This window comes from Festucalex cinctus, chromosome 10 (genome assembly GCF_051991245.1).
Source record: "Festucalex cinctus isolate MCC-2025b chromosome 10, RoL_Fcin_1.0, whole genome shotgun sequence".
NCBI lineage: Eukaryota > Metazoa > Chordata > Actinopteri > Syngnathiformes > Syngnathidae > Festucalex > Festucalex cinctus.
In genome coordinates, this window is record NC_135420.1 from 23,592,359 (window position 1) to 23,616,401 (window position 24,043).

The window sequence follows — 24,043 nt, forward strand, 5'->3', positions numbered from 1 at the left end:
ATGATTTTTACTTCCATTAAATATCCAATTTCACTTACCGGTAATTGGTCCGAAAACTGTCAACGTCTTTATCGACATTCCTGTGATAGTGTCAGGCAAATCAATTTGGTCTTCCACTAGATAGCAAAAATGTCCAATTCAGCCGTGTAGCCAACTGTTGACATGCGCATAACAGAAACACTTTGTTCAACGGGGCCACCGACTATACTGGAGTAATTTAAAACAGGCCATTATTTAAATTTTCATAACATATGCATGTCTACCATGAGACCATGGTTCAAATAATGTTTGAAAACACTGTTGAAATCCAGTTTTACATCTGAGTAACTAGTTGGGTATTCTTACCTGAAATAAGATTGTATTGCATGATTTTTTATTTTATTTTTTCATGATTTTCTACCACGGTGTGATTATGTATTTGCAGATTTTTCCTGTTAGAAATAAAGTTCTCCAAAACAAGTCAAGTGGAGTTAACTTAATAAACCCTTTTTATTTAAGTATATAGACATTGGTTATAATGAAAACCGACATATAGACACTTAGTTTTACGTACATATATACATTTGGGACAAGCACGCTCACCTTCCTGCATTGTCACAAGAGAATACAAGAACATGAACTTAAATCTATACACAAAACGCGTGTTGTCTATTCCACATACAGTGAAACCAGAGGTGGTGCTGTGTTTGTGCACGCATGTGCAAGGTAACAGATGCACTGCCAATAAATAAACTGCGTACGCCACACTAGCTTTTTCGTGCGGCATCAATGAGGCGAACACTTGTTCCACCATGAGGTTACACGCATTTTTTTTTCTTCCAGATTTTAACAAGGATAAACACTATCATGAGTTCCCGTCGGAAAGCCAAAGGATAAACAACATGATGGTGTTTATATAAAAAAAAAAAAAAAAAAACTATGGTATGCACAAAACATTTGCACAAATTCCTGTACACAAAAAAAAAATGGCTGTCAGGAGCTGCATGCAAATATTAAAATCATTTGGACGAGTCAGCGTCACAGCACAGCCAAAAAGACAAGAAAGGTGTACCAAAAAAACAAAAACAGCAGAGCGCTATTACACCGTTCCGACCTGTCCCACGTTCCCGTAGGTGGCGCTAGAAATGCTCGTTCCAACACCCTGGTGGGGAAGTGGGCGCTTGCTACCTGAAACTATTGGACTAAAAAGGAAGACTTAACCACACGTTGGGGACAAAATGGACAGCGGGTTTGATGTCAAACAGGCTCCCAACCTTTACACATATGTACATGTCATCTACGTGTGTGGTAAAGTTTGAGGCACAGCTAAGTGGACACATCCATTGGCCCGGTGCGGGGACCAATAAATGCTAAGAGGGGCCTGTCCGGCCCACCCGAATGGAATTAGCAGCAATGTGGTTTTGTTTGGTGCTTAAAAAAAAAAAAAAAAAAAGAACAAAAAATGACTGGCACTAATCAAGTAAACAGCACAGGCAGCTGAAACCTGCCATGGGAACCCAACATGTGACTTATTATTATTATTATTATTATTATTATCTAAATGTGCTCACCCTTAAGACTCGGACCCCTCTCCTTTCTCCAATCCATAATACTTTCTCATTTTCTTAGTGGGAAGTGGTAAAGCTTTACCAGATCTGGTAACGTGCACCCACCCCCACCCGTGGCTGTTTATTTGTTTTAACGTAGTTGATTCTCGTTGTTGCGGTCGTCACAGTATTTTTTATGTTCACTTTTTTTTTTTTTTTTTTTTTCCCCAAGTCGTAGCTAGGACATCTGTCTTTCCTTGTACCATTCCACAAACTCGTCCAACAAGACGGGCCCTGGTGGGAGGAGGGAAGAAAGATTTGCGTTAACATTGCAGAGTTGCATTGGGAGGAAGGAAAGATGCTCAAATCTACACTGTAAGCAAGTAAAGGAAGTTATTGTTTTTTCCTTTTTAGGAAAGTAAAATGCAATAACAGTTTGTCTTCTTTTTAAGAGAGCGCAACATCAATTTGTTGTATTTACAGAAAAGCTTAACATCAAACTTGTCTTCCTTTTGGGTAAGTGCAATACCAAAGGACCAATGTGCTTTGGAAACTTTTAGTAGTTTGTCTTCTTTTCATTAAAAAGAAAGTTTATTTAGCCCTGTGTGATGATTTGTCTTCTTTCTAGGAAAGTGCAACATATTAATTAATTAATTTATTTATTTTTAAGTAGGGAGTGCAACATCAGGTTGTTACCATTATACAAAAGCGCAGTATCAAGCTCGTCTTCTTTTTGGGAAAGCCTAACGCCAAAAGTTTGTCTTTTTCGTAAACTGCAAGATCGAAAGTTCATCTTTTTAGTAAAGTGCTACATCAATAGCATGTCTATTAAACAAAAAATAAAAAGTGAATCAAAAATATCTAGTCTTTCTAAAAGATTAGTTTATCTTCTTTCTAGCAAAGTGCAACTTTTTTTTTTTTTTTTAAGCAAAGCACAAACAAACAGTTTGTCTCTTCAGTGGCAAAGTTAGGCGTGTGTCTTGTTCTTAGAAAAGTAAATTAATACTTTGCTCTTGATTTTATAAAGTACAACATCAATGGAGTAGCCATGGACCTATCGCGACTTCCTCTTCCTTAACCAATTGGTCCGAGTGGTAACTCTCTTACGGTAATGTTTAACATGGAGCTGACTTACAGGCTCCGTCCTCATCGTAGTTGCTGAGGTCCAAGTTGATTGTCCGGCTAAACTCCAACACGTTGCACCACTGGTCTTTGTTGACCACTTTGTACTTGGATTGCTGGGAAAATAAAACAGCAACAAAACTGCATCACAATCATTGCTTCTGTCCTGTAATTGGACAAGTTTTATACCAAAAATATTTTGGCACAATTAGAATAAGCATAGTTTTGCTGCCTGTCTTCAAAATGCATGAAACTTACATTAATTAGCTTATCTTTTAGTTTTTGTGTAATATTTGGACAATGAACTTTTTTCCCCCAAAATAGTTGTGGGGGGGTTCCCATTTTTGCATCGATCATCTCATAGTTTTGTATTTATTATTGCATCATATTTGCTTTTTTCCATGCGTATGTCTTTTTTTTTTTTCTTATTTTGGTAGTCATCAAATTTGTATTAATTTGAAGGTAATTTGTTTTTTTTTGTCTTATTTTTGTAGTTATATTACTTTTTAAAAATATATGTTGCAAAACAACTGAACCTTAGAAAAGTTTTTTTTTACTTTCCCATTAATTCCTCTGCGGCCGTCGACAGTGGGCCCTACTTACCTCTAGAAATTGATTGAAGACCGGAAAGAGGGGCCACGTCTTTCCCAACAGAAGGCCAAGCATGCACTTGGCCGTGTTCAAGTCCAAACTCCTCTGATCCTTCTCCTTCCAAAGCACACATTAATTATATGTCATGAAATTAATGCAAAAACATTCTGTTTCTTAAAGCCAACACGTTCTGTCAAATTGACTCTTTTAATGGCTTGTAAACAAACTGCTGTATCTTCACAACCAACATTAAAATACAATTCTTTATAGCTGAAACAAGAGGGCGGCAAAGCACTCCTTTTTCCACAATCTGTGACTTCAGCAAACTCACCCTGGCAAAGTCAAAGGCGTATCGGTAAATGAGTTTAAAGCTGGTACTGTCGTTGAGGACAGACCTCAGGAAGTCTAGCGAGTTTCTCAACCTTTCAGTAGAGTCGCACCTGGAAAGATTACGAGTCAGTCAGACAAAGAGAACACCCCATTCCAAAAAAAAAAAAAAAAAAAGTTGCATACGTACTGCAGCGAGCCCATGCCCCTCAGCCACTCCTGCAACGTGAAGTAGCCCATGCTCTGAGCATCCAGCTTCCATGCCAGCACCAGCATCACAACCTGCAATAAACAAAACACCACCTTGTCAGAGATCATAGAAAAAAAAAAAAAAAAAGTTTACACACCCCATTCAAATGAGGTTTTCGTGATACCCTGTATATTTAAAAAAAAATAAAAAATAAAATAAAAAAAAATAAAAAAAAGAACAAGATAAATCATTTCAAAACTTTTCCCATTATTAATGTAATGTACAACCTGTAGAATTCTACTGTAAAAAGAAAATATTTTCAAGAGGGGAAGTAGAAATGAATAACGGATGTGTTTGTAAAAGTGTGTACACCCTCCTAATCACACTCACTCATTTATATAAATGGAGGTAAGCACATACTTGCCACCATTTGAAGTGCCTCTGATTAATCCCAAATAAAGTTCAGATGTTCTAGTAGACTTTTCCTGACTTTTTTTTTTTTTTTTTTGCTTTCTAGCAGAAGCTTGAAGGTCTTGTACTGATGCCGACTGCTGCTTGGCACTGTTCATAGTAAGATTCTGTGACAAAGGATCTGGCTGCTTAGTACAATTTAAGAAATTGAATTGATCTAATATTACATTTGTAAAATGGCCAAAAAAATGCTTCTATAGTGTGAATTCACTTCAAATGGTGAATAGTTGTAGCTTATTTCTGGGTAAAAGGTGCAGATTAAGAAATTTCTAAAGTCAATTTTGTCCCCATAAACCTGATGAAGGGTGAAAGAAGCAGCAGACTGTGCCAAGGACATGGCACTATTTGTTGAAAGGAAAAAAAATATATCTTATTATAAGGTTTTTATTAATACAATTAGTAGTTGTTACTTTCGAAATATTTTAATTTCATTTAAAAAAAATTCAGACATTTTTTTTTCAAATTGTTATTTAACTTTTTTAATTTAAAAAATGGCTCAAAACAATCAATTATCAAAGTAGTTGTCAAATACTTTATTGATCAATAAGCTGTGGATGAATTTCAACACGCCTACACGTAACTAAAATCCCAAAATTTCATGGTTGTCAAACCAAGTCAGCTTACATTCTCCGGTTCCACTCCGATGTCCTCGCAGAACTTCTCCATGCCCTCTGGTCCTACCACGTCATCGCAGCCTATCGACGACGAGCGTCACACATCACATGGCCAAAACAATGCGATATCAAGCAATAAAGTGTTGGCTCACCGGCATATTCATAGAACCACTCCAAGCATCTCTTGTTGGAAAAGGTTTCCTCCTCGCGGATGAGTGGAGAGTCAATTTTTCTGAAAGTGCACAAGTAACAAAAGAAAGTTATTTCACTAATAATTGCAATATCAAACAAATAAGAGGAAGAATGAAGTGATATTTGTCCCAATAGTCTTATATATAATATATAAATTTTTCCCCCTAATGTGTGTATTGTATTGTACTGGGACAATAATAATAAATCCTACCTGTCCTGTCGACTCTTCTTCGCTGACATGTCATCCCCGGCAGTGGGTCTCCTCTTTTTCCTCGGAGGCATGGCTCTGGAGCAACAAGCTAAAGAAAAAGATCATCATTATAAATAAATAAAAACAAATCACATTTGAGTATTTTTTGTCAAACAGTTTTGGATTCTTTTGTAGTATTTTTGTCATTGATCCTTTTTGTTTCCCAATATATATATATATATTTTTTTACCATCATCATGTTTTCTAGTAGATTTCAAAATTCACTTTTTAAAATATGATTCTTTAAAACAAATTACTTTTTGCTTTATGGAATTTAATTTACTGCATGTCCCAAGTACAGCGCAACAAAATTCACTAACAGTTACAATCCGTCCAAGAGACACAAAAACAATTACCTACAGAGGGAGACAGAATGGTTGCCAAAAGCAACGCACCAATATAGCAGATAATTTATTTATTTATTTTTAACTTTATTTTTGGTGGGGGGGGGGGGGGCAAATGTAATATCGTATCATATATCATATCATATTATATCATATCATATATGAGAATTATTGTAGCTTTCAATAAAAAAAAAAAGTCACACATTTTCAAGAAGTGTATTTTTAAGAAAGCCAAACCTGGGATTATTATTTTTTATTTTTTTATTAGAGAGAAAAGAGACATTTAATCAACATTACATTAATAAAAAATTTGCTTATTTTCAAGATTGCCATGTATTAACATTTCGAAATACATTATGAAATAATCCAAAATGACAAGATGGAAAAATTGAAAAAAATAATGCTCCATCCAGATGAGGTAAAACATTGCAGATATTACCTGACGTGTGGCTCTCTTGTCCAACGTCTTCCGTGAGGTTCTGCCAGAAGAGATGCCAAACGCTTTTAAGCCAAATAAGTATACGCTTAAGAAACAAACACAACTTGTTGTATGCATTTACCAGCCTGTGCAAAGTGTGGTGAATCTTATGGATGCTGGCCAGCGTAGTCAAGTGAGAATTCAGCTGAAAATCTGTCAAAAAGAAATAATAATTAAAGACACGAGGTACGGTAATTCTAGGCAATTGTGGACATGGAAATCAAGTCAAGTACGAGGAGACGCGAAGCTGCACGAAAATGACGTCCTGCCTTGTCAAAAGTCCCAAGCTCGTCCGTCGGCTAACGCTAGCGGTGTCAATTGATGTTCACGGCTTAGCTTTAGAGTGCAGCGGCGTGATGTTTGAACACGAAATGACAGGGCAGACGTTTGACGTGCCTCCAAAATGTGTGTATTTGGCTTCCGGATGGTCGTCAAATGCAAAACGAACGTGGTCATTAAAAGCAACACAGCGGACTAGTGTTAGCTTGCGTACCGAAAATAGCAGTGCAACTTGCGCGGAGTTTACAAAGTAGCAAGGCGAGATGTGCACTTGGGATTTGTAGTCCATTTCCGCTATAAATTCAAATATCTGCCCAGCTCGACTAAAGCCTATAAGAACTACAATTCCCAAGAACCTCAAAAAGACAGCGATTCTTTCAAAGCAATCTGCCCCCCACCACTAACATTCAACCAGACTGATTTACAAGCATTTCTTTTCTTTTTTTACATTTATACAAACCGTCAATATTGGTTGAATACGACACGCGAATGTAAGAATTATCATGCGAGCTAATTTCGGCGAAAAAAAGCCGGCTAAACTCAGCGAGCGGGCAAAATGGAAGATCTTAACTCAACTGCGTCACAATTTTCACTCTCTTAAAAACCTACACACGCATTTGACCCATTTCCACATTCGTTACGTCGTCCACTAAACTCCCCTAAAACCGAAACTCTTCGTCCGTCCGTAACAGAAGACTTTAAAAATATGTGAAAAGATCGCAACGCAGGCAGATAAACATGAACTAAAGCTTCGCATCCGAAAAAAAAACAAAAAACAAAACATCGACTGTAATCGAGGAAGGCGAAGGCGGCCGACAAGGGTGTGAGTTTACATAATTTCACCCAACAAAAAAAGTGTGGTGGCGAATTAGAATTGGAAGTCCATTTAGACTCTGTACACGTCCTTTGTTGTCGCACTGGCAAAAACAAAGAGACCGACGAAAAAATAGCACAAAATTCATCGAACCCGTAGAGCTGGGGAAATACGCAAACGCCGTCGAGTCTAACGTATTTCTATTCATGTTCGGAACGCGCTCTTTTCCACTTGAGCGGTCGCATTGTGACCAATAGAGCCGGTATGGGGTTCTACTTACTGGCCGCATCAGAGTGCATCTTTCTGAAACATACAACTGTCTGTGGGAAGTCCGCAGACCGGCCAATGGGCGGGACAAGTGGATGTTAAGCCACGCCCCGCGGACAACGATTGGCACCAGGTTCGTGCAACGTCCGCCCATGCTACCATTCCATTGGCCATTCAAGCTGCCTCTTCAAAAACACCTCGCAGCGACTCCACCCATGCGCCTATGTGATTGGTTACTGATCTCAAATAGGGCATAGCCCATCTTTACAATTCATTGGTCCAGTTTTGTTACTAGAAACATGATTGAAGCCATCGAAACCGGGTCCGCCTGTGCCACCATTCGATTGGCTAGTCGTGCTGTCACGTCGACATAGAAATGGTTCCGGACACCGCCCACGCATTTATGTGAGTGATCAACAATCCCCCAAATGGGCGTGTACAATCGTTCATCAATGAGACATACGATTAATTTCAGAATTTTACTATACATATATGTATTTATCATATAATATTACACTTCAAATTCATTTAAAATATACATTTTTTTTAAATGTGATAAAATGTGATTAAAACCGGTTCCATGGCACTTCCGCCGGTATTCTCTTTCGATTGGCTAGTCGAGCTGTCTCGTCAAAAGCGTCTCTGACGCAAAAGGCAGCAAGACCCCGCCTACACATCAGGTCAAGCGCAGTAACAGCCCACGAGTAATTTGATTAATCGATTTTAGTCACGTGACGACCACCCACCTTTCAGTAGTGGTAGCAGTGGTGCATTTGTGCACGTGAGCTCCTACCAACGACAGTAGAAGTATTTTAAACGATAGTACTGTAAATATGTACTGTATTGTCAAATTAAACAGAAACAGCACTAGTACAAGTTGCTTGATATCCATTGTAAGGTCCATGTGTGCTCTTTGTCCTCACTAGTAAGACAATTCAGCACATTACAGAACAACTGTGTGTTACTGGTAACATTTTTGTTCCACGACGGGTGACACTTTTTGACATTCAAATTAATACGATATATGTTCGTTTCTTGTTTCACTAATAATAACGTAGTCTTTCTACTGCTATGACTACATTTTCCTAGTCCCAGTGTGCACAAATGTCATACAATAGTGGAAAAGACTTAACTAGTGCCTACAAGTCTACAAGTAATAAGTCTACAAGTAATAAGTTGTACGGCTTTACGGAAAAAGCATTATTAGTTAAGACTAGTTGCACTGAAATACAAGGATATTGAATGCTCAAAAAGCTTTATGGAAATCTGCTTCAGCATGTATTTGACATTCTTTATATTCATCCTAAGGTTATGTTAGAGGCCAAAAGTGGCACTCGTAGCAGAAAAATGTTCTACTATTGCACTGAATTGTCTTATTAATCACAGTGTTCTACAGTTAGGCCACCTGTGTGTTTTCTGAACTGGGGCGGCGTCAAAAACAATGCAGGGAGGAGCATTTACTCGAGGAAAGGTTATAGCAAAGAGTGAAAAGTTTCATTAGGGGAACTAAAGCTGCTCCAACATGAGTACTGAAGCGAGCGGGAAGAACGAAAATCCCAGCAAAGGAGAGTGGAAGGTTAGTTTTCAGTATTTTTGGTGGCTTTTGTCAATTTTAATGCCTGTAAACCAGAGGTCACCAGCCTTTCTGAAACTCAGCTACTTCTTTAGGAGTGCTCTACAAGTTTGATACGCATTTCTGAAACGGGAAATGTGCTCATATTACTTTTGATTGTAGTGGAGCCCTGCATACTCGCGGTTCAGAACCCGCAGATCCGCATACCTGCAGATTTTTTTCTTTTTTCCCCCTCAATGGCGGGGGGGGGGTGGGGGGGGGGGGTTATCAATGCCTTTCACTGGCTCTTGTACACAGATTTTCACTATTAGTTCCAGTCCCTACCCCCAGCCAGTGAATATTGGGTGTCCACTATTTTTATTCAATACATATTTATTGATAATATAGTGATGCCTTACAATTTAGTACAAGTTAAATTTGTTTTGTGACCATCCACGTAACTCAAAACACCCGTATCTGAACTAATCAGTACTTATTGAAATGAATTGAAATGTCATTGCCAATGTTTCTCCACAGTTTGTGTTCATATACCTGACACTGAGACATTGGCACTATTCGTTAACCTTTCTGTGGAGTTTCTCATCATGTGTTAGCATTACGTTACTTTAATAAGGGAAAGTTATGTGTTTGGTTAAAAACAGAACTTGTAATTTGTCTTGTATGTTTAATTTGACAGACAACCTAAGGTGGGTGTGGCAATAAACAGCTTGTTCACTATCTTCCATACACTCCACACACACACACCTACCCCCCCCCCCCCCCCCCCCCCCCCCCACACACACACACACACACTTCCAACATTCTCAGGAAATCACAATGCCCAATCACCAGTCAGCTATTTTTAGAACAGGCACATGCCCATAGAGGCTACCTAGTGACTTCTGCTGTAAAGGTCCCGGTCTGTACCCTTCAAGTGCACCTCCTCTGTGGGACATATCAAGAGGGAAGATGTGACAAAGGTGTGGAAAGAATGTCAAGAGCAAAGCTTCTGGTATAGAGGTAAGTCACACCCACACCCACACCTACACACACAAAAAAAAGGAAAATGACAGGATTGTACAAGCGGAGCCACATGGAAAAACAGGGGCCCGACTCGTCCATCAAGACTGCATTCAAGCTCATGTTTACATTTTTTCGTAGGGAGCCCTCTGGAAACAGACCATGTGGGGACAACAGTTACCACGTGATAGCTTATGCTACAGTTAGTTTAATCCATTTTGAGCACTCAGTAATTCATAATCGTCATACTACCATGCCTTATAATATATATTATAACCTTACTATAAAAATGTTTGACAATGTATATGATGTGGTATGCTTTGCATTATGAGCTTTTACTTTCCATAGACATTTTAAAAATAACACAATCTTTGTTTTGCTTTTCTTTAGCTCTTCCCCTATCCCTTACTAGCATGGCTATCACGGGAGCTCTCATCTACAATGGTAATTCAAAATAATAATAATTATAATAATAATAACATACAAAAAAATGAATAAATTAATACATTCACACATTCAAGCACTACTTGTTACAATTTCAATGCTTTCACTAATATTGGTTGTATTCCCACACAGGTATTTGGAAAAAATCAAAGAGGTTTGGCCCCTTTCCAAAACTAGCAGGTGTGGAACAGGACTTTGGTTATGTTTGTTTAGAAATAGCAGTTCTTGAATCAAGATTATTTAATTTTCAGCTGCCGGAATACTTGGCTTTGCCGTGGGGAAAGCATCTTACATGAGCACCTGTCGTCAGAAGTTCCAGGAGCTTGGCCCTGGGATCGAACCACCATTTGGCCCCTGGTCTGGCCCTTTTAGCCATGGTCACCGACCCTGTCAACATGTGTGTGAAGAGTGTAAGAAAAAAGCTCAGGCTGCACCAACAGAATGATAAAAACAACAAAATAAAAAGAAAAATAAAGGAAAATGTGCAAGGATGGGATACGTTATAAATAATGGCAACTTCCTTTACAAATACCGTCTGATATTCTCTAAATGTTATCTTGCATTAAAAAAAAAATAAACAGCACTTGCATTAAATTATCTCTAGAGAGCGCTGTTGTCCTTTCGACCATAAATGCCGTTATACAGCAGGCTACTTGAGTACATTTGTTTCAGTCTGTAGTCTTTAGTGGTGTCTGAAAGAAAATCATTTAAAATCACAAATTTAAAATACATTACAATCAAATTTAATGAGTCTGTAGACATGTCATTGAATTATTTTGTTTCATTTTATATATTATTATACTTACTATTATTTAATAACATGCATTTTTTAGTATTTTAATTTTATGGCGAACCATTGCCGGTACCTCATTGACAAACTTACACTTTAAACAACGTGGGTGACGTCGCCTGCATACACATCAGTCCGGGTGTCTTCCTTTTAGGGTATTTTGTGTCCTTGATTAATTCTCTGTAATCATTTATCGACGCACCCGCCCGTCCGAAGTATGACCGGTGTACTCCAGTATAAAGCGAGCAAACCCGTAGGAATGTTGCCCTTACTACGTCGTCCAATCAACGCGTTGCTTTTGGTAGATTGACACATAATTTGTTCCAATAGGATGCTGTATTTGATGTAGGCGTACCATAGTGGAGCCAATCAAAACAGTGGAAGGCGGGGCGAAGTGACCACAGGCTGCTCTGACAGAGGGAGCACTTTCAACACCGAAGCAGATTGAGGAGGGGAAAAAAAAAACAAATCACACCACTACGCAAATCCTTCCAATGGAGGGGGGCCAGGACGTTGGAGCTTGTTTGGCGAATGAAGTGTGCGAGCCAGCCGCATAGCGCAAATATAACGGGGGAGCGACGAACAGAGAAAGAGAAGACATATAGAAGAGAACAAAGTTGTAAGTAACGCCGTTGTGTCGAAAAATGTAAGGGAAAAACAAACTGAAGAACGCGATGGTCACTAGTATCCTGATGTTGTAGTCAACGTTACCGCACGCTAACTTTGTCGTATGGGGTTCTGAAACGCAGCCTTAAAAGCATGCCAAACGAGGAGTTAAAAGTGTCATATAGTCCATATTAGTTCCTTTCTATATGGCGGTTAGCATTGCAGTTGTTCCTGGTGTGTTAAAACATTAAGTTCAAACTTGGCTGTTGTGGCTAACTAGCATTTCTCTTTACATTAGCCCCCAATACATGAGCTAAAAAAAAAGCTCCTGAGAGGATGTTGCTTGAAGTCGGTTAATCACCCTAACCGTTTTAAAATCATCTTCAGATTTAGAATAGTCAAACACACCACTAAATATGCAAGTTGAATGTATTTAGTAAAGGAATAACAAGCCTAACATGGCATTTGTGCTTGGGGTCAGTATTATTTTCTCTTCTCTCTCGCCCTCTCTGTCTATCTTTTTCTTTTTTTTTTCTTTTTTTTTTCTTTTTTTTTTTTTTAAGATGGCGTGTTTGTAGGGACTTTAAGCCACAACAGTGATGGGGCTGAGATTGACCTGAGGACTGTTGTTGTTTTTTTTGTTTTTTTTAATTCTCAATGTTAGTTGCCATAATGAAGAATTTGTTTTGCCTTGTGTATTTATGGAAAGTCATTTGAGTATTTATTCCATATTCTTGGTATCCAAGGTATCTATCTGAAAGTCCAGGCACAAATACCCTCTTGGCCACATTGGTAGAATGAATGTGTCTTTCTTACTAGTAAGGTATGACCGTATATGGGATATCTAATAAATTCTCAAATGGTTTGGATTAGGGGTGTGAATTGCCTAGTGCCTGACAATTCGATTCATATCACGATTCATAGGTCACGATTCGATTCAATACCAATTAATTCCGATTATATGAATTTATAATTCAATTGTTGTGATTTTTTTTTTTTACTCAAATTTAGAAAATAATATTCAGTAAACTTGTACATGTACACTCTTAAGATTTGCATAAAAATGTATTATTTATTTATCTGAAACTTCAGTCTGATAACTGTGAGCCACTGTATTTAATAAACAGGTTGTAATCTGTTTCATGTTTGAACAACATTGAAATAAAAATATTAAGGATTAATGTTCCATTAATATAACATTCTTCCATGCTTAAGGTATGAATCCTAACCCAAAGTAAGACATTTTGTTGAATATTTTTCCATCAAAAATGGATGTTTAAAAATTGATTCGGCTGTCTATTTAATCGATTCGAGAATTGCGAGCTGTAATATCGCAATATATTGCAGAATCGATTTTTTTTTTTTTAACATCCCTAGTTTGGATATTAATAAATAGTCCAACTTTACATACATAAACAACCTTACAGTGGTGCCTTGAATAAAAAGTGACCCGACATTTGTGTTTTTCGAGATACGGCTCAATCTCTGGCCGAGTTTTCTGTTTTTGTTTTTTTGCTTTGACTTGTGAGCAAAAATTCTAGATACAAGCGTGACGCGTCGCTGTATTGTGGCAATAAACTCAACTCACTTCTGAACAACCAGCATTTTGGCAGATAGTGAAGAAGTCTTAAAAAACAAAAAAAGATTTCAAGCAGTTTGTTATTAGTCTTAGTCTCCTAACTTAATGCCAGCACATAAAAAAACAACACAAACTAATGTGTAGAATCCGTCTCGCACTGTTATAATAACTCTTGAACGAATGGATATTTTAACACAAACTGTGGAGCAACACATGTAATCAAGACAATCTAACATCAGTAATGATTGGTATAATAATAGATTCTAAAATATTTGGTAGCTGTAGCCCTAGATGTCACCCACGTCATGTTTATAATTGCCAGGCGTTACAATTCATTCAGAAATAGTATTCTACTACATTGCAATGTCAATTTGAAGTTGATTAATTGTTCACTGGCGGCCCTAGTTAGTTCATGCTGTATTTCAAGGGTTCTCAGAGGCAGAGTTGCCATGAATGAGTGTGTTTGTTTTAATCCGGTGAGACATTAATGGCATTGAAGCGCACAAAGTTGAAACATTGAGCTCTGTGAAATTTCCAGACTGTGAGCATCCTTCCTCCTCTCAACTGGCCCGCATGGATTAACAGCCAAGTCAGCATTGCAGGCAGAGCGTGAAAATCTCTTAAAATGCTGGTGTAAAATCAAAACACACACATTTTTGGCCTCACCGCCATTTTCTATGCGTCGTCCACCTTTCTAATTAGCGACCTCCTGCTTGTGCTTCTGCTGACGGTGGTGTTGCACTGCGGAAAGTGCGTTGACGCACGGGACTGAGCAAATATTTGGGCTGATGAAGGCCCCCAAGCACCTGCTTCATTGGCCCGTCACCTCCATTCAGCGTACTGGTCACCTGTTTCAACAAGGGCGTCTGCTTTTCATCCTCTATTTTGGTTTTACATGTCACTTCACAGCAGATTAATTAAATAAAAACTAGGCTACCTTGTCTTTATCATGTTTTAACCCAAGTAGTTTTTTTTCAGGTATCAAGAAAATAACTTGTATATCAAATCTAATTTTCCCATTGAAATGATTTTAAAATACCATTAACTGTTCCAATGCACACAAAAATAGAAACATTTTATGTCTTTTTTTAACAAAGAAAAAAATAGCACTGTAGTGTATAAAACCACAACAAAACATCATAAAAGAGAATGTAAAAATACAATAGCTGATTTTATGGAGTGGAATTAATGTACGTACTGTAGTATCCATGTGTGCCTTTGGGGGCGTGGCTTGATGAGTGACATCTGGAGCTGGAGTTGGGTTGGCCAAATCAGCTCTTTTCATGCTGAACGTTGAAACGGTTCCGTGGCAGGGCGAAAGACGACGGCGACCTGGTAGCCGGCATACCCATATTTGGAAATGCTGTTGTAGCAGCCTACCAGGAAGTAAGCATGGAGACTTTTGGCGCTGGTTGAGACGAGAAGTAGACAACGTTAATTTTTGTCGACAGCCAGTGGCAGCCCCTGGTATCGGGCCTTATTTCATTGTATCAGTACTTGCGACTTTGTGGTCACTTTATGATCAGGAACTAGAAATTAGAAGAATAGAAAATTGCTTTCATTTCATACAATTTTGGGCACATAGAACAAATTGAAAATTATTATTTTTTTTAACGACTACTTCTTTAACTGAGAAATGGAAAACTCAGTAGGAATAGACTTGATAGTATCGCATTATTTGCATGTTAATAGACAGTCATCCAGTTTGTTGATATTGTAGCAATAACACCCACGCGTCTGACCCGTAATAATTCAGTTATGTAGAACATAGTATCAAAGGATTTTGTTGCAAGGGGCAGCCGTGTCCAATCAGTCTTTGAGCAAGACACAGATAGCCCAAAATGTTCCAGTTGGTGCCATTAACAAAGTTGTGATGGGTCAAATTTCATGTACATGTCAAAAAAGATGATTTCATCTTTCGTCTTCAACAAGTTGTTTACCTTGTCTCATCCATCCTGAGTAGCGTAAAGCAGTGCAAGACTTAGTGAGCTCTCGACATGTTTATTTTTTCTTTCACTCGATTGCGTGGAGCCGAGCCCGGGAGCTGGAAATAAACTATAATTGAGCCCTGCTGAGGAAGATTATCCTGAGCGTCGGGAGCAAGGCTTTTGGTCATAATTGATGTTTGGGAAGGAAACCACCCTCTTCTTTTTACCACAGAGAAGGAGGCCGTCGGAGTACTTTTCACCGTATTTAGTTGCATCACTACTTTTCGTTCCTGCATTCAAATATGACCTTGTCCGGGTTGAGGAAAATGATAAGAGGAATGTCTTCATGGGGTTAACAACTTCCTATCACTTTCCTTGTCCCGTCCTCCTTCCGCCAAAAGTCTTGGTGAGTACAACTGAGCCTGGCCTGTCATTTGCCGTCTGTTTGCTGCATATAAAGAGGCCCTCGTGGCTCTTGTCGACATTTTGTTGTTGTTGTTTGTGTAACTGCTGCTTCCTATATCAGAAAAAATGCCACCACAGAAATGTGCAGTGGAACCACAAAACCTCAAAACCATCAATATTGTCTAGATTTTTAACATTCTTCTCAAATGAAATAATGGGAATAATCTGTTCTGACACGTTTCGTAACATTTTCACATTTTTAACTGGCGTACAACTCTAAAAATATTTTGGCATAAAAACAATAACTTATACAGCTAGTACTGAGAAGAAGGGGAACAAAATTCCATTAGATGTTAAACTAATCTTGTATTTTGCTATTAAAGGTACAAAAACAAACCGTCAACAATAATACAGTACATTATCAAATATGATAATTTTTTTGTTTTTTTAAAAATCATCACTCAGAGTATAAGAGATCTTTTTTCAAGTAGATCTCCCACCTCTTTGGTGCAGCATCCCTATTGCTTATACTAAAGCAGATTGCAGGTCATATCGGTTGAGGCCGAGCTAATCATTGATCAGATGCTTTTCGTTACACTGACCTTTAGCCGCCCCCTTCACCTAACCTCTCTTTCTTTCCTTGGGGAGTTGTGGTGGCACCATAATGCCGTTCAAAGTCATTAATCTAGTTGAAGAGTGGAAGACTTAGGTTAAATATTTTTAGTGACATTAGAGAAACACGTAGAACCTTTTTGACCCCAATGGTGTGACTCACTTTTTTGTTGGGTTGAACTTGAAGTCACCGCATCGAAGCAGGAAGTGTGATAATGTGTTACTAACAGGTCTGTCGGCATGAGAAAACAGCACATTATGTTGTTGTTGTTTTTTTTGTCGGGATATGCTGCATCACTGCAACATGTCTTCTAGGCTGCTGGTTGAGTTGTTTGGAGTCAATATTGTTGCGCTGATGACCCCGTTTCTCACCACCAACACCGCGGTGAAGTTCTCACACTCCAACAACTTCTTTGTCTGGCCGCCGGGTGACTCAGTGGCGCGGCCTTCATTCCCTTGCAGCTTGATGGTGGTTATTGGTTAATGGTACATGTCAGCTTCTGTTTTCTTCTAGTTTTGCCACTACCATAGTAATGGAATTCTGTTTTAAACTAACAATCCCTGGTTGGTGCATAAATGGTTAAAATGAATAAAAAGAATTTGATATATATAAACTAACAATTCCACTTATGTATGACCTCAGGTGCATTCGTCTCTGGAGGTTGAATGCTGGTTGACTTTAGCGCACTAAATTTAATGACGAGTTTTTGTTGTTGTTTTTTTTAAATCAGCCTTGCCGATGCTAAACTGGGAGGGAAGTACACTTTAGGATGCAGGGGATCAGTTATGTAACCGCTTGATGTCGGAGGGTAATCTACAGATTATTCCGCTGCTTCGGGAGAAGGTTTTAATCCGGTGGCAGCCCAGAACTGTGCAGAGCACAGCAGAACCATCCCATTGCCAAGAGAACGGACTGGTCGCCACTTGCCACTTAATTGCAGGGCACTTATAGACAAACAGATGAGGGGAGAAGAGACCAGTTAAGTGCTAAATATGCAAAATGAATGACTAATGCAGATTGCAGAACTTTCGAAAGTATGATATATTTTTGGAGAAACTTTTGGTCTGTGTAACCACAATATCCGTTATACGTGTTAAGTGTGTTGTTCTGTGGCGTGTGTTATGGTCGAGGTTTTCTTAGCGACTGTGAGCTAAGTAGTGTGGGAACCGAGCAAACTGCACGTATTAATCTCTTTGTTTGTTTGGCCCGATTGTGAAAAGTGCAAAGTTGACTTTTCTTCCCTGCCTTTTTGTTTTCCATCCTTCCAAGTTTGTGTAACTTTTCATTGTGTCACACAAACTCTAGACAGAAGAGCGATGCATCACACAGTCATGCACTTGCTGTCGTCTCGCACATAGTGGCTTTTGAGTTTAATTTGTTCCTTTTTTTTTCTTCTTAAAAATAGGACTGCCACTGCATTGTTTCAAAACATAATATAGAATGTAAAGAAATACAATTTAAAAAAACAGACAAAAATCTAATTAAAGTGTATAAAAAATGGCAAAACTGTAAAATCTAATGAAAAATGTAAACAAAATTACATAGGAAAAAGAGTAGACAAAAAGCAGACAAGTCTAAAAATAACTGACAGACATTAAAATCAGGTAAAAACTTGCAAAAAGATCCTATATATATATATATATATATATATATATATATATATATATATATATATATATGTATATATATATATATATATATATATATATATATGTATGTATGTATATTCGATTCATAAATGAGAATCTCGATTTTATGAATCTATTTTTTTTTGGCACACCCATACTAACCAGTCATCCACCATGTTGCAAAAGCTGACTAGCTGACAAAAATTTCCTGCAATATAATATTAGACTTATAGCTTGCTTCAGCATTTTCTGGCATTAGGGACCTATATTTTGCAGAAAACTGTGTAAAATGTTTCCAAATCCTACTTTTTGATGGGGTAGACAACATTTTGATGATGGGTCCCGTCCGGTCGGGTCACATTCTTCAATTTCCCCTGTGGGTCGCCTCAGGACTGTCGTTCTGGCTTGTGACCAAACCAGCCGGACTTCTTTGTCTGCCCATCTAGAACTTGAACATAGACTTGCTTGTTCTCGCTCGCTAGGGAAAAGATGGAGAGCCCCCCGCTTATAAGGCTGCCACACACATCTGAAAAGTCCAAATACACAACACAAAGTAGCAGCGAGCGTTTTTGTGACTGCGAGAACAAAGACGGGCTTCCTCATGCGGTGAAGGTCTTTGTCAGGTTCTTGATATATTTTTCTTAGTTTTTATAGGCCAGATATTTGTCATTTTGTCAGTTGTTTTAAACCATGTTTTTGTCATGTTTTTTCACTTTATTCACTAGAATTAGATTTTTTTTTTTAAATGTTTGTGTCAATTTAGTCTCTGTGTGGACCAGTACCAAATGCCCCACAGATTGGTACTGTTCTGTGTGGCCTTGTTGTTGGGGACAAAAAAAGTGCATATAACTTTTACCATCAGGGGGCAGTGTTACTTTGTTTTAAAACAGCTGTGGCAGTCAGGCAGGTCAAGTAAGTGCACTATCCTAGTGATCATCATGACTGTATATTTCAGTGCCCCCTCTCAACACACACACACGCACACACACACACTGACAGAACAGACTTCAGTCTCTGGGTCCCAGCCCACAAGTTTTCCTGTTTTCTCATGCTTTTGAAAGCAGCACAAGACAGGGGGTGGCGGGCAGGCGGGCGGGGGACCTAGAACGACACGGGGAGCGCAACACATTGTCCCGGGACTTCCTCTTTCACATTCCTGGGCTGATTAGGATCTTGGCCTCCTATGCGACGCCATTGTTTTTGCTGTCCAGCAGCCACAAGACCAGACGCATGTGTAGCTGCCATCATCGGCCGTCTGCTTGTCACTGGGGTTGCAAAATTACGTGAGTTTTCAGATTTGGAGATTTTGCTTGGGAATTTATGGGAATACATGCGAATAAACAAGGAATTTACAAAACTCAAGGTTTGCTCTGAATAGGGAAGTTAAATATAGTTTATATTTAATTAAAGTGGACCCCGCGTATGCATACTCGCCGTTCAGGACCCACAGAGAATTATTCTCATTTTATTCTGCAAAATAAAAGCATCGGCTGATATAACAAATGCTGTACATTACAATAATACAATTTAGTTTTTACGGGGGACTGGGACGGATTAATGAAATTTCCAATCATTTCAATGAGGGGAGATAATTTGAGGTAGCGTTTGTTTCCAATTTTGGGTCGTTCCAAAATTCCCCAGCTTAACTTCCCATGAAAATTTATTAGAAACTTTACAGAAATGTACCACCTTGTTGCGACCCTACTTGTCACCATTCAGTCGGCCCCCTCTCTGGCTGATTTAGTGATTCTTACTTGTAGCAGAATGTGCTGCCTCACCCTCTCTGCACCATCTCGGCAGAAGAGCTGCCAACCTTCCTTCTTGTGTCTGATAGATTTGTTAGACCTGGATTTTTTGTATTTTTTTTTGGTATTGTCTTGTAAAAACACTTTTTTTTTCCGCCTTGCTGGCACTACTGAATCCTACCCCCTTTTCACACTGCCTGTATGACAACACGATGTTGTGGCGGTTAGCATGAGTTTGCGTCACAGTTCTAGGGTTCAGTGTTTGAATCTTGGCTGGTCATTCCAGTGTGGAGCTTGCTTGTTCTACCCACGCTGGCGTAGGGTTTCTCTAGATATTCCAGCTTCCACCCACATTCCAAAAACATGAGGTTCATTGAAGATTCTAAATTGTCCATAGCTGTGCATGTTTTTCTATACACCCTGCAATTGGCTGGCGTCCAGACCAGGGCGTACCCGCCTCTCACCCAAAGTCAGTTTGGATAGATTGCTCCACTTACCAATCCTTGTAATGAGGACAAACGCAATAGAAAAAGGATAGATGCCTGTCAAAGCTTTAATAAAGGAACACCACACCTTAAATAAGACATTACTTAATATATAATTCCAGTCAATGAGGATGCCTACCTCTGGATGTACCAATCAATTGCCGTGCGTGTCCTCCAAAAATAAATGCCACACCTCAAATAGTAGCTTCCTTTTTCCACGTTCAAAAAAAATTATCGGAACAGGCGGTGATACTACAATATGCCTGTAAATGACCTTTTATGTAGTCATTTGATGCATCACAATATGTATTAATGTAATTAATTATCGTTCAAATATAAACACCACACATCAAATAGACACCAGGTAGATTTTAAGAGGAAGTGCTTCTGTTTGCAGTGCTAAATATTGAAACAAATATATACATATATATTTCATCACTTGCAGAAATATTATTTCATAAATGCATTTTTGAAAATTAAGTGATTGATGAATGCCTCTCCTACAATAAATGCCCTTGGTCACTATATATGAGGACATAAGGCAATTCTCCTGCATCTCAAGACTAGTTTTTGTGGTGCCCTTCCAATTATGTGACCTCAAGAGGGCAGAGTTGTGCATTTATTGTGCAAACCAAGCAATTCTGTTTATGTGTAACAGAGGTGGCCACGGACTAATGGCATTTCCATTCATTTCAGTCGAGAAAGAGGATTTGAGATGTCATTGAGAAGTCAAGGTATAAAAGTTTTTTGTTTTTTTTTAAGTTTTTTTTTTTATTTGGTCTCTAAATCGCAGGAGAGACTGGAGCGTAACTCCCTCGATGAATGTGGACTCACTCTACAAGCTTTGTTTTTATGAAGAGTGGAAGGAGACAAGCATTTAAGTGCAGTGATAAGGGCTATCAGTTCCCGCAGGCGGACGAGTTTAGCTCGCTTTCTGATGCCTTCCTACTTCTCACGCGGCCTGTCAATCTCCCTCTTTGCCTCTGCGTCTTTTTGACTGGGCAAGCAATACGGTCTGGCTGGGGGGGGAGTGGCCTGGCTCGTCCTCCTGTGTTATCTCCCATTGAGCATGTCCGAGTCCCACCCTAGATAGTGCCCACTCGCCGTGACATCACAAGCCCACATCAGGTGCCGTGACTCTTTGCCTTCCAACAGGTAGTGTTACAGTACCGGGAATTGCTACACTCTGTTCAAGTATGTCAGCGACTAGTTAGTCCAGACAGACAACTTTTAAGGGAGTGCGGCATCTAGCCTGCCTCCTTAACTCGCGTGGTAGCTCCTATGGCTCACACATGGCCTTCATCTCTTTGAGCGTGGAAGCTCCCGGCGGCGCTCTGATACCTTAGGATGGTGTGACAATGGCGTGGCATAAGCTGCTGGACGGTGCGCCCGAGCGAATGAGCTCCAAGTTGGATTTTCTGAAGAACCTGGTGCCAGGTGGGGCCCAGGTGCCCCATGCTCAGGGGCCTCCTCTCCTGCATGCTGCCGCCTCGCCGCAGGAAGCCCGCCCGCAGCTCATCCGCATGAGGAGGATGGGCCTGCTGGTCATGGGGGATACTATTGTGGAGGAAGACACCACAGTCGACGGCGACCCGGTTGTCCCCTCTGCCGGGCCGTTCCGAAATAGGAAAACTCACTTTAAAGCTATCATAAAATTCTATTGGAATAAAAAAAAAGCCAAAATTAGTCTATCTACTCTTCAGGAAAGTAAATCTAAAGGAGGTTTAGAGGCACCAAACTTTATGTACTATTATCTAGCTAATCAACTACAATATCTTGTGCTATGGACACAACCCAACAGAGATACTAACTGTTGGTTGGAATTGGAGCAGAAGGATTGTAATAATCTTAGACTGTCAGATTTACTCTTTATTACAAAATCAATAAGACGACATAATTGTTTTAAAAACCCAATGATAGCCGCCACCCTGACTGCCTGGTGGAAGGCATTAGAAATTACAAACTCCCAATTGGCGCCCTGTGGGCTCTCTCCCATTTGGCATAACCCCGACTTTCAACTTAATAATCAGTCGTTCCATTTAAGCCTATGGGAGCAGAAAGGAATTACACACCTTCATCATCTTTTCTCAGATAATAAGTTTATATCGTATACAAACTTGGTCCAGAAATATGAAATAAAAAAGGGAAATTTCTTACATTATCTGCAAGTTAAAAATATGGTTAAGAAACAAATCCCAACACTTCAGGATACGCTCCAACTGCCTGTCTTAGCTAAAGATATTATAAAGCTTTCTCCAACAACAATAAAGAAAATATCAAAAATATATAAGTTATTTTTATACACAAATAAAACGTATTTACCGACTTTAAAATGGGAAAAAGACTTGTCTATAGTTCCGGAACCAGACTTTTGGACCCAAATCTGTGAAAATGTATTTAAAATGACCAAACAGACAAATTTGCAACTTATCCAATATAAGATACTTCATAGAACATATATTACACAATATATGATGAAAAAAATGGGACTCTCTGACTCCGACATTTGTCTCCAGTGCTCACAAAACACTGCCGATACTTATCTTCATGCTTTATGGTCATGTACTCCAGTGCTGCATTTCTGGACTAAAATCTTGGAAAAGCTCGCTGATATATTAAACTGTAGGCTTCCTTTATCTCCAAGATTGTGTTTACTAGGTGACTTAACAATAATTGAGCTACCATGTAAACAATCCCAATCTATATTTATAGCCCTTACTATTGCTAAAAAAATAATCCTTGTCAATTGGAAAAATAAACAATCTCTAAATATCGACCACTGGTTAAACTTACTAATAAATTATATCTCAATGGAAAAAATCTCTGCCTTAAATAAAAATCAAGTATCAAGATTTAAACAAATATGGTCTATGTACATAGAATATTTTAATCTTAATTTGGCAACTTAATCCTGCCTAGATTCTGCCTGTTAACGAGAGCCACCACATCGTTACAACTTTTGTTTTCGCTGCTTCTGTATTTGGTATTTTGTATCTGATTTTTTTATTTTTATATAGTCAGGAACCTAGTTGCTGCTAGTGGGCTCGAGCACACCACACTATACGACACTATACTCACTAACTCCTTAAGATCTATTTCTAGTGGGCACTAAGCATCAACACTTGGTGTTACTGCATGCTAATTAGTCAATTTTCTTGACGCCGTCCCCTGTGGTCGGGCGGGGGTGGTTCTGACCCCCCCCCCCCCCCGTTGTCTGCTCGGTGGCGGTTGCGTCTTGGCCGCTCCCTGGGCCCCCTGTGGGGTGCGGTGTTGGGGTGCTTCCCCTGGTGCCCGGGGCGGTGCCGTCCCGGCGCGGTCCGCTGCTCCGTGCCCGGCGGCGCGGTTCGGGGTGGGTGGGCCTCCGGTGTGCCCCGTGGTTCCCTCTCCCCTCCCCCTTCCTCCCCCCCGTCGCCTCTCCCTCCTCGCCTCCTCCCGCCCATCCTCCTCTGCCTCCCGGTCCCTTTTCCCTTGTCGCCCTCCCTCCTCCTCTCCCCCCCCGCCTCCTGCCCTGCAGCCGCCCTTTCGCCTTCTTGTCGTCTTCTCCCCGCTTCCCCCGCCCCCCCCCCCCCCCTTCCCTGTCTGCCCTGCGGCCCCTCCCCCTCCCTCTCCCTGGGCCTGGGGCTCCCTCCCCGGCCCGGGCGTCGGGCTCCGGGGGCCGGGCGAGGGTTTGGGGCCTGCCCCACTCCGGTATAACTCCTGGCGCCCCGGGCGGGCTCCGGTGGCCGGTGGGCTGTCCGGTAGCCCTGCTGCGCTGGCTGTCCGCCCATTGTGGTGCCGGGTGGA

The 24,043-nt window shown here is 39.9% G+C and overlaps 3 protein-coding genes across 13 annotated transcripts in view; 2 read left to right on the forward strand and 1 right to left on the reverse strand.

Annotated features, from left to right (window-relative positions):
- Positions 1-465: 465 nt before the first annotated feature.
- dcun1d4 (DCN1, defective in cullin neddylation 1, domain containing 4 (S. cerevisiae)) lies at positions 466-7,544 on the reverse strand. 6 transcript variants are annotated; one of them, XM_077534716.1, is made up of 11 exons: positions 7,479-7,544; positions 6,188-6,258; positions 6,067-6,106; positions 5,245-5,332; positions 4,994-5,073; positions 4,852-4,922; positions 3,757-3,848; positions 3,571-3,679; positions 3,252-3,356; positions 2,662-2,764; positions 466-1,820 (listed from the first exon to the last, which is right to left on the reverse strand). In XM_077534716.1, exons 1-11 carry the CDS (start codon positions 7,495-7,497, stop codon positions 1,765-1,767), a joined length of 834 nt encoding a protein of 277 aa, XP_077390842.1. In that variant the 5' UTR covers positions 7,498-7,544; the 3' UTR covers positions 466-1,764. The 6 variants fall into 6 exon arrangements, with proteins under 6 accessions (XP_077390842.1, XP_077390841.1, XP_077390840.1 ...); XM_077534715.1 differs by lacking the exon at positions 7,479-7,544 and adding an exon at positions 7,352-7,470; XM_077534714.1 differs by lacking the exon at positions 7,479-7,544 and adding an exon at positions 6,502-7,333.
- Positions 7,545-8,924: 1,380 nt separating this feature from the next.
- ociad2 (OCIA domain containing 2) lies at positions 8,925-11,060 on the forward strand. Its single transcript, XM_077535428.1, has 5 exons — positions 8,925-9,041; positions 9,953-10,037; positions 10,428-10,481; positions 10,614-10,661; positions 10,733-11,060. The coding sequence occupies exons 1-5, from the start codon at positions 8,988-8,990 to the stop codon at positions 10,924-10,926; spliced, it is 435 nt and encodes a 144-aa protein (XP_077391554.1). The 5' UTR covers positions 8,925-8,987; the 3' UTR covers positions 10,927-11,060.
- A 517-nt stretch (positions 11,061-11,577) lies between these two features.
- fryl (furry homolog, like) overlaps positions 11,578-24,043 on the forward strand; it is a 76,483-nt gene continuing 64,017 nt past the window's right edge. For 3 of the 6 annotated variants that reach the window (XM_077535417.1, XM_077535420.1, XM_077535421.1), the window contains exon 1: positions 21,412-21,902. In XM_077535417.1, the coding sequence (XP_077391543.1) occupies positions 21,619-21,902 (284 nt within the window). In that variant the 5' untranslated portion in view covers positions 21,412-21,618. Of the gene's footprint in view, positions 11,891-15,642; positions 15,791-21,411; positions 21,903-24,043 lie in introns of those variants that run through there. The other 3 variants (XM_077535424.1, XM_077535425.1, XM_077535418.1) reach the window with 3 other exon arrangements.

Coding starts and splice junctions, on each gene's coding strand:
- dcun1d4 (XM_077534714.1), bottom strand. CDS start 6,673: ATGGACTACAAATCCCAAGTGCACATCTCGCCTTGCTACTTTGTAAAC. Junction 4,923..4,993: donor GTGGTTCTATGAATATGCCG/GTGAGCCAACAC, acceptor CGTCGTCGATAG/GCTGCGATGACGTGGTAGGA. Junction 2,765..3,251: donor TCTTCAATCAATTTCTAGAG/GTAAGTAGGGCC, acceptor TTATTTTCCCAG/CAATCCAAGTACAAAGTGGT.
- ociad2 (XM_077535428.1), top strand. CDS start 8,988: ATGAGTACTGAAGCGAGCGGGAAGAACGAAAATCCCAGCAAAGGAGAG. Junction 10,482..10,613: donor GGGAGCTCTCATCTACAATG/GTAATTCAAAAT, acceptor ATTCCCACACAG/GTATTTGGAAAAAATCAAAG. Junction 10,662..10,732: donor CCCCTTTCCAAAACTAGCAG/GTGTGGAACAGG, acceptor TTTAATTTTCAG/CTGCCGGAATACTTGGCTTT.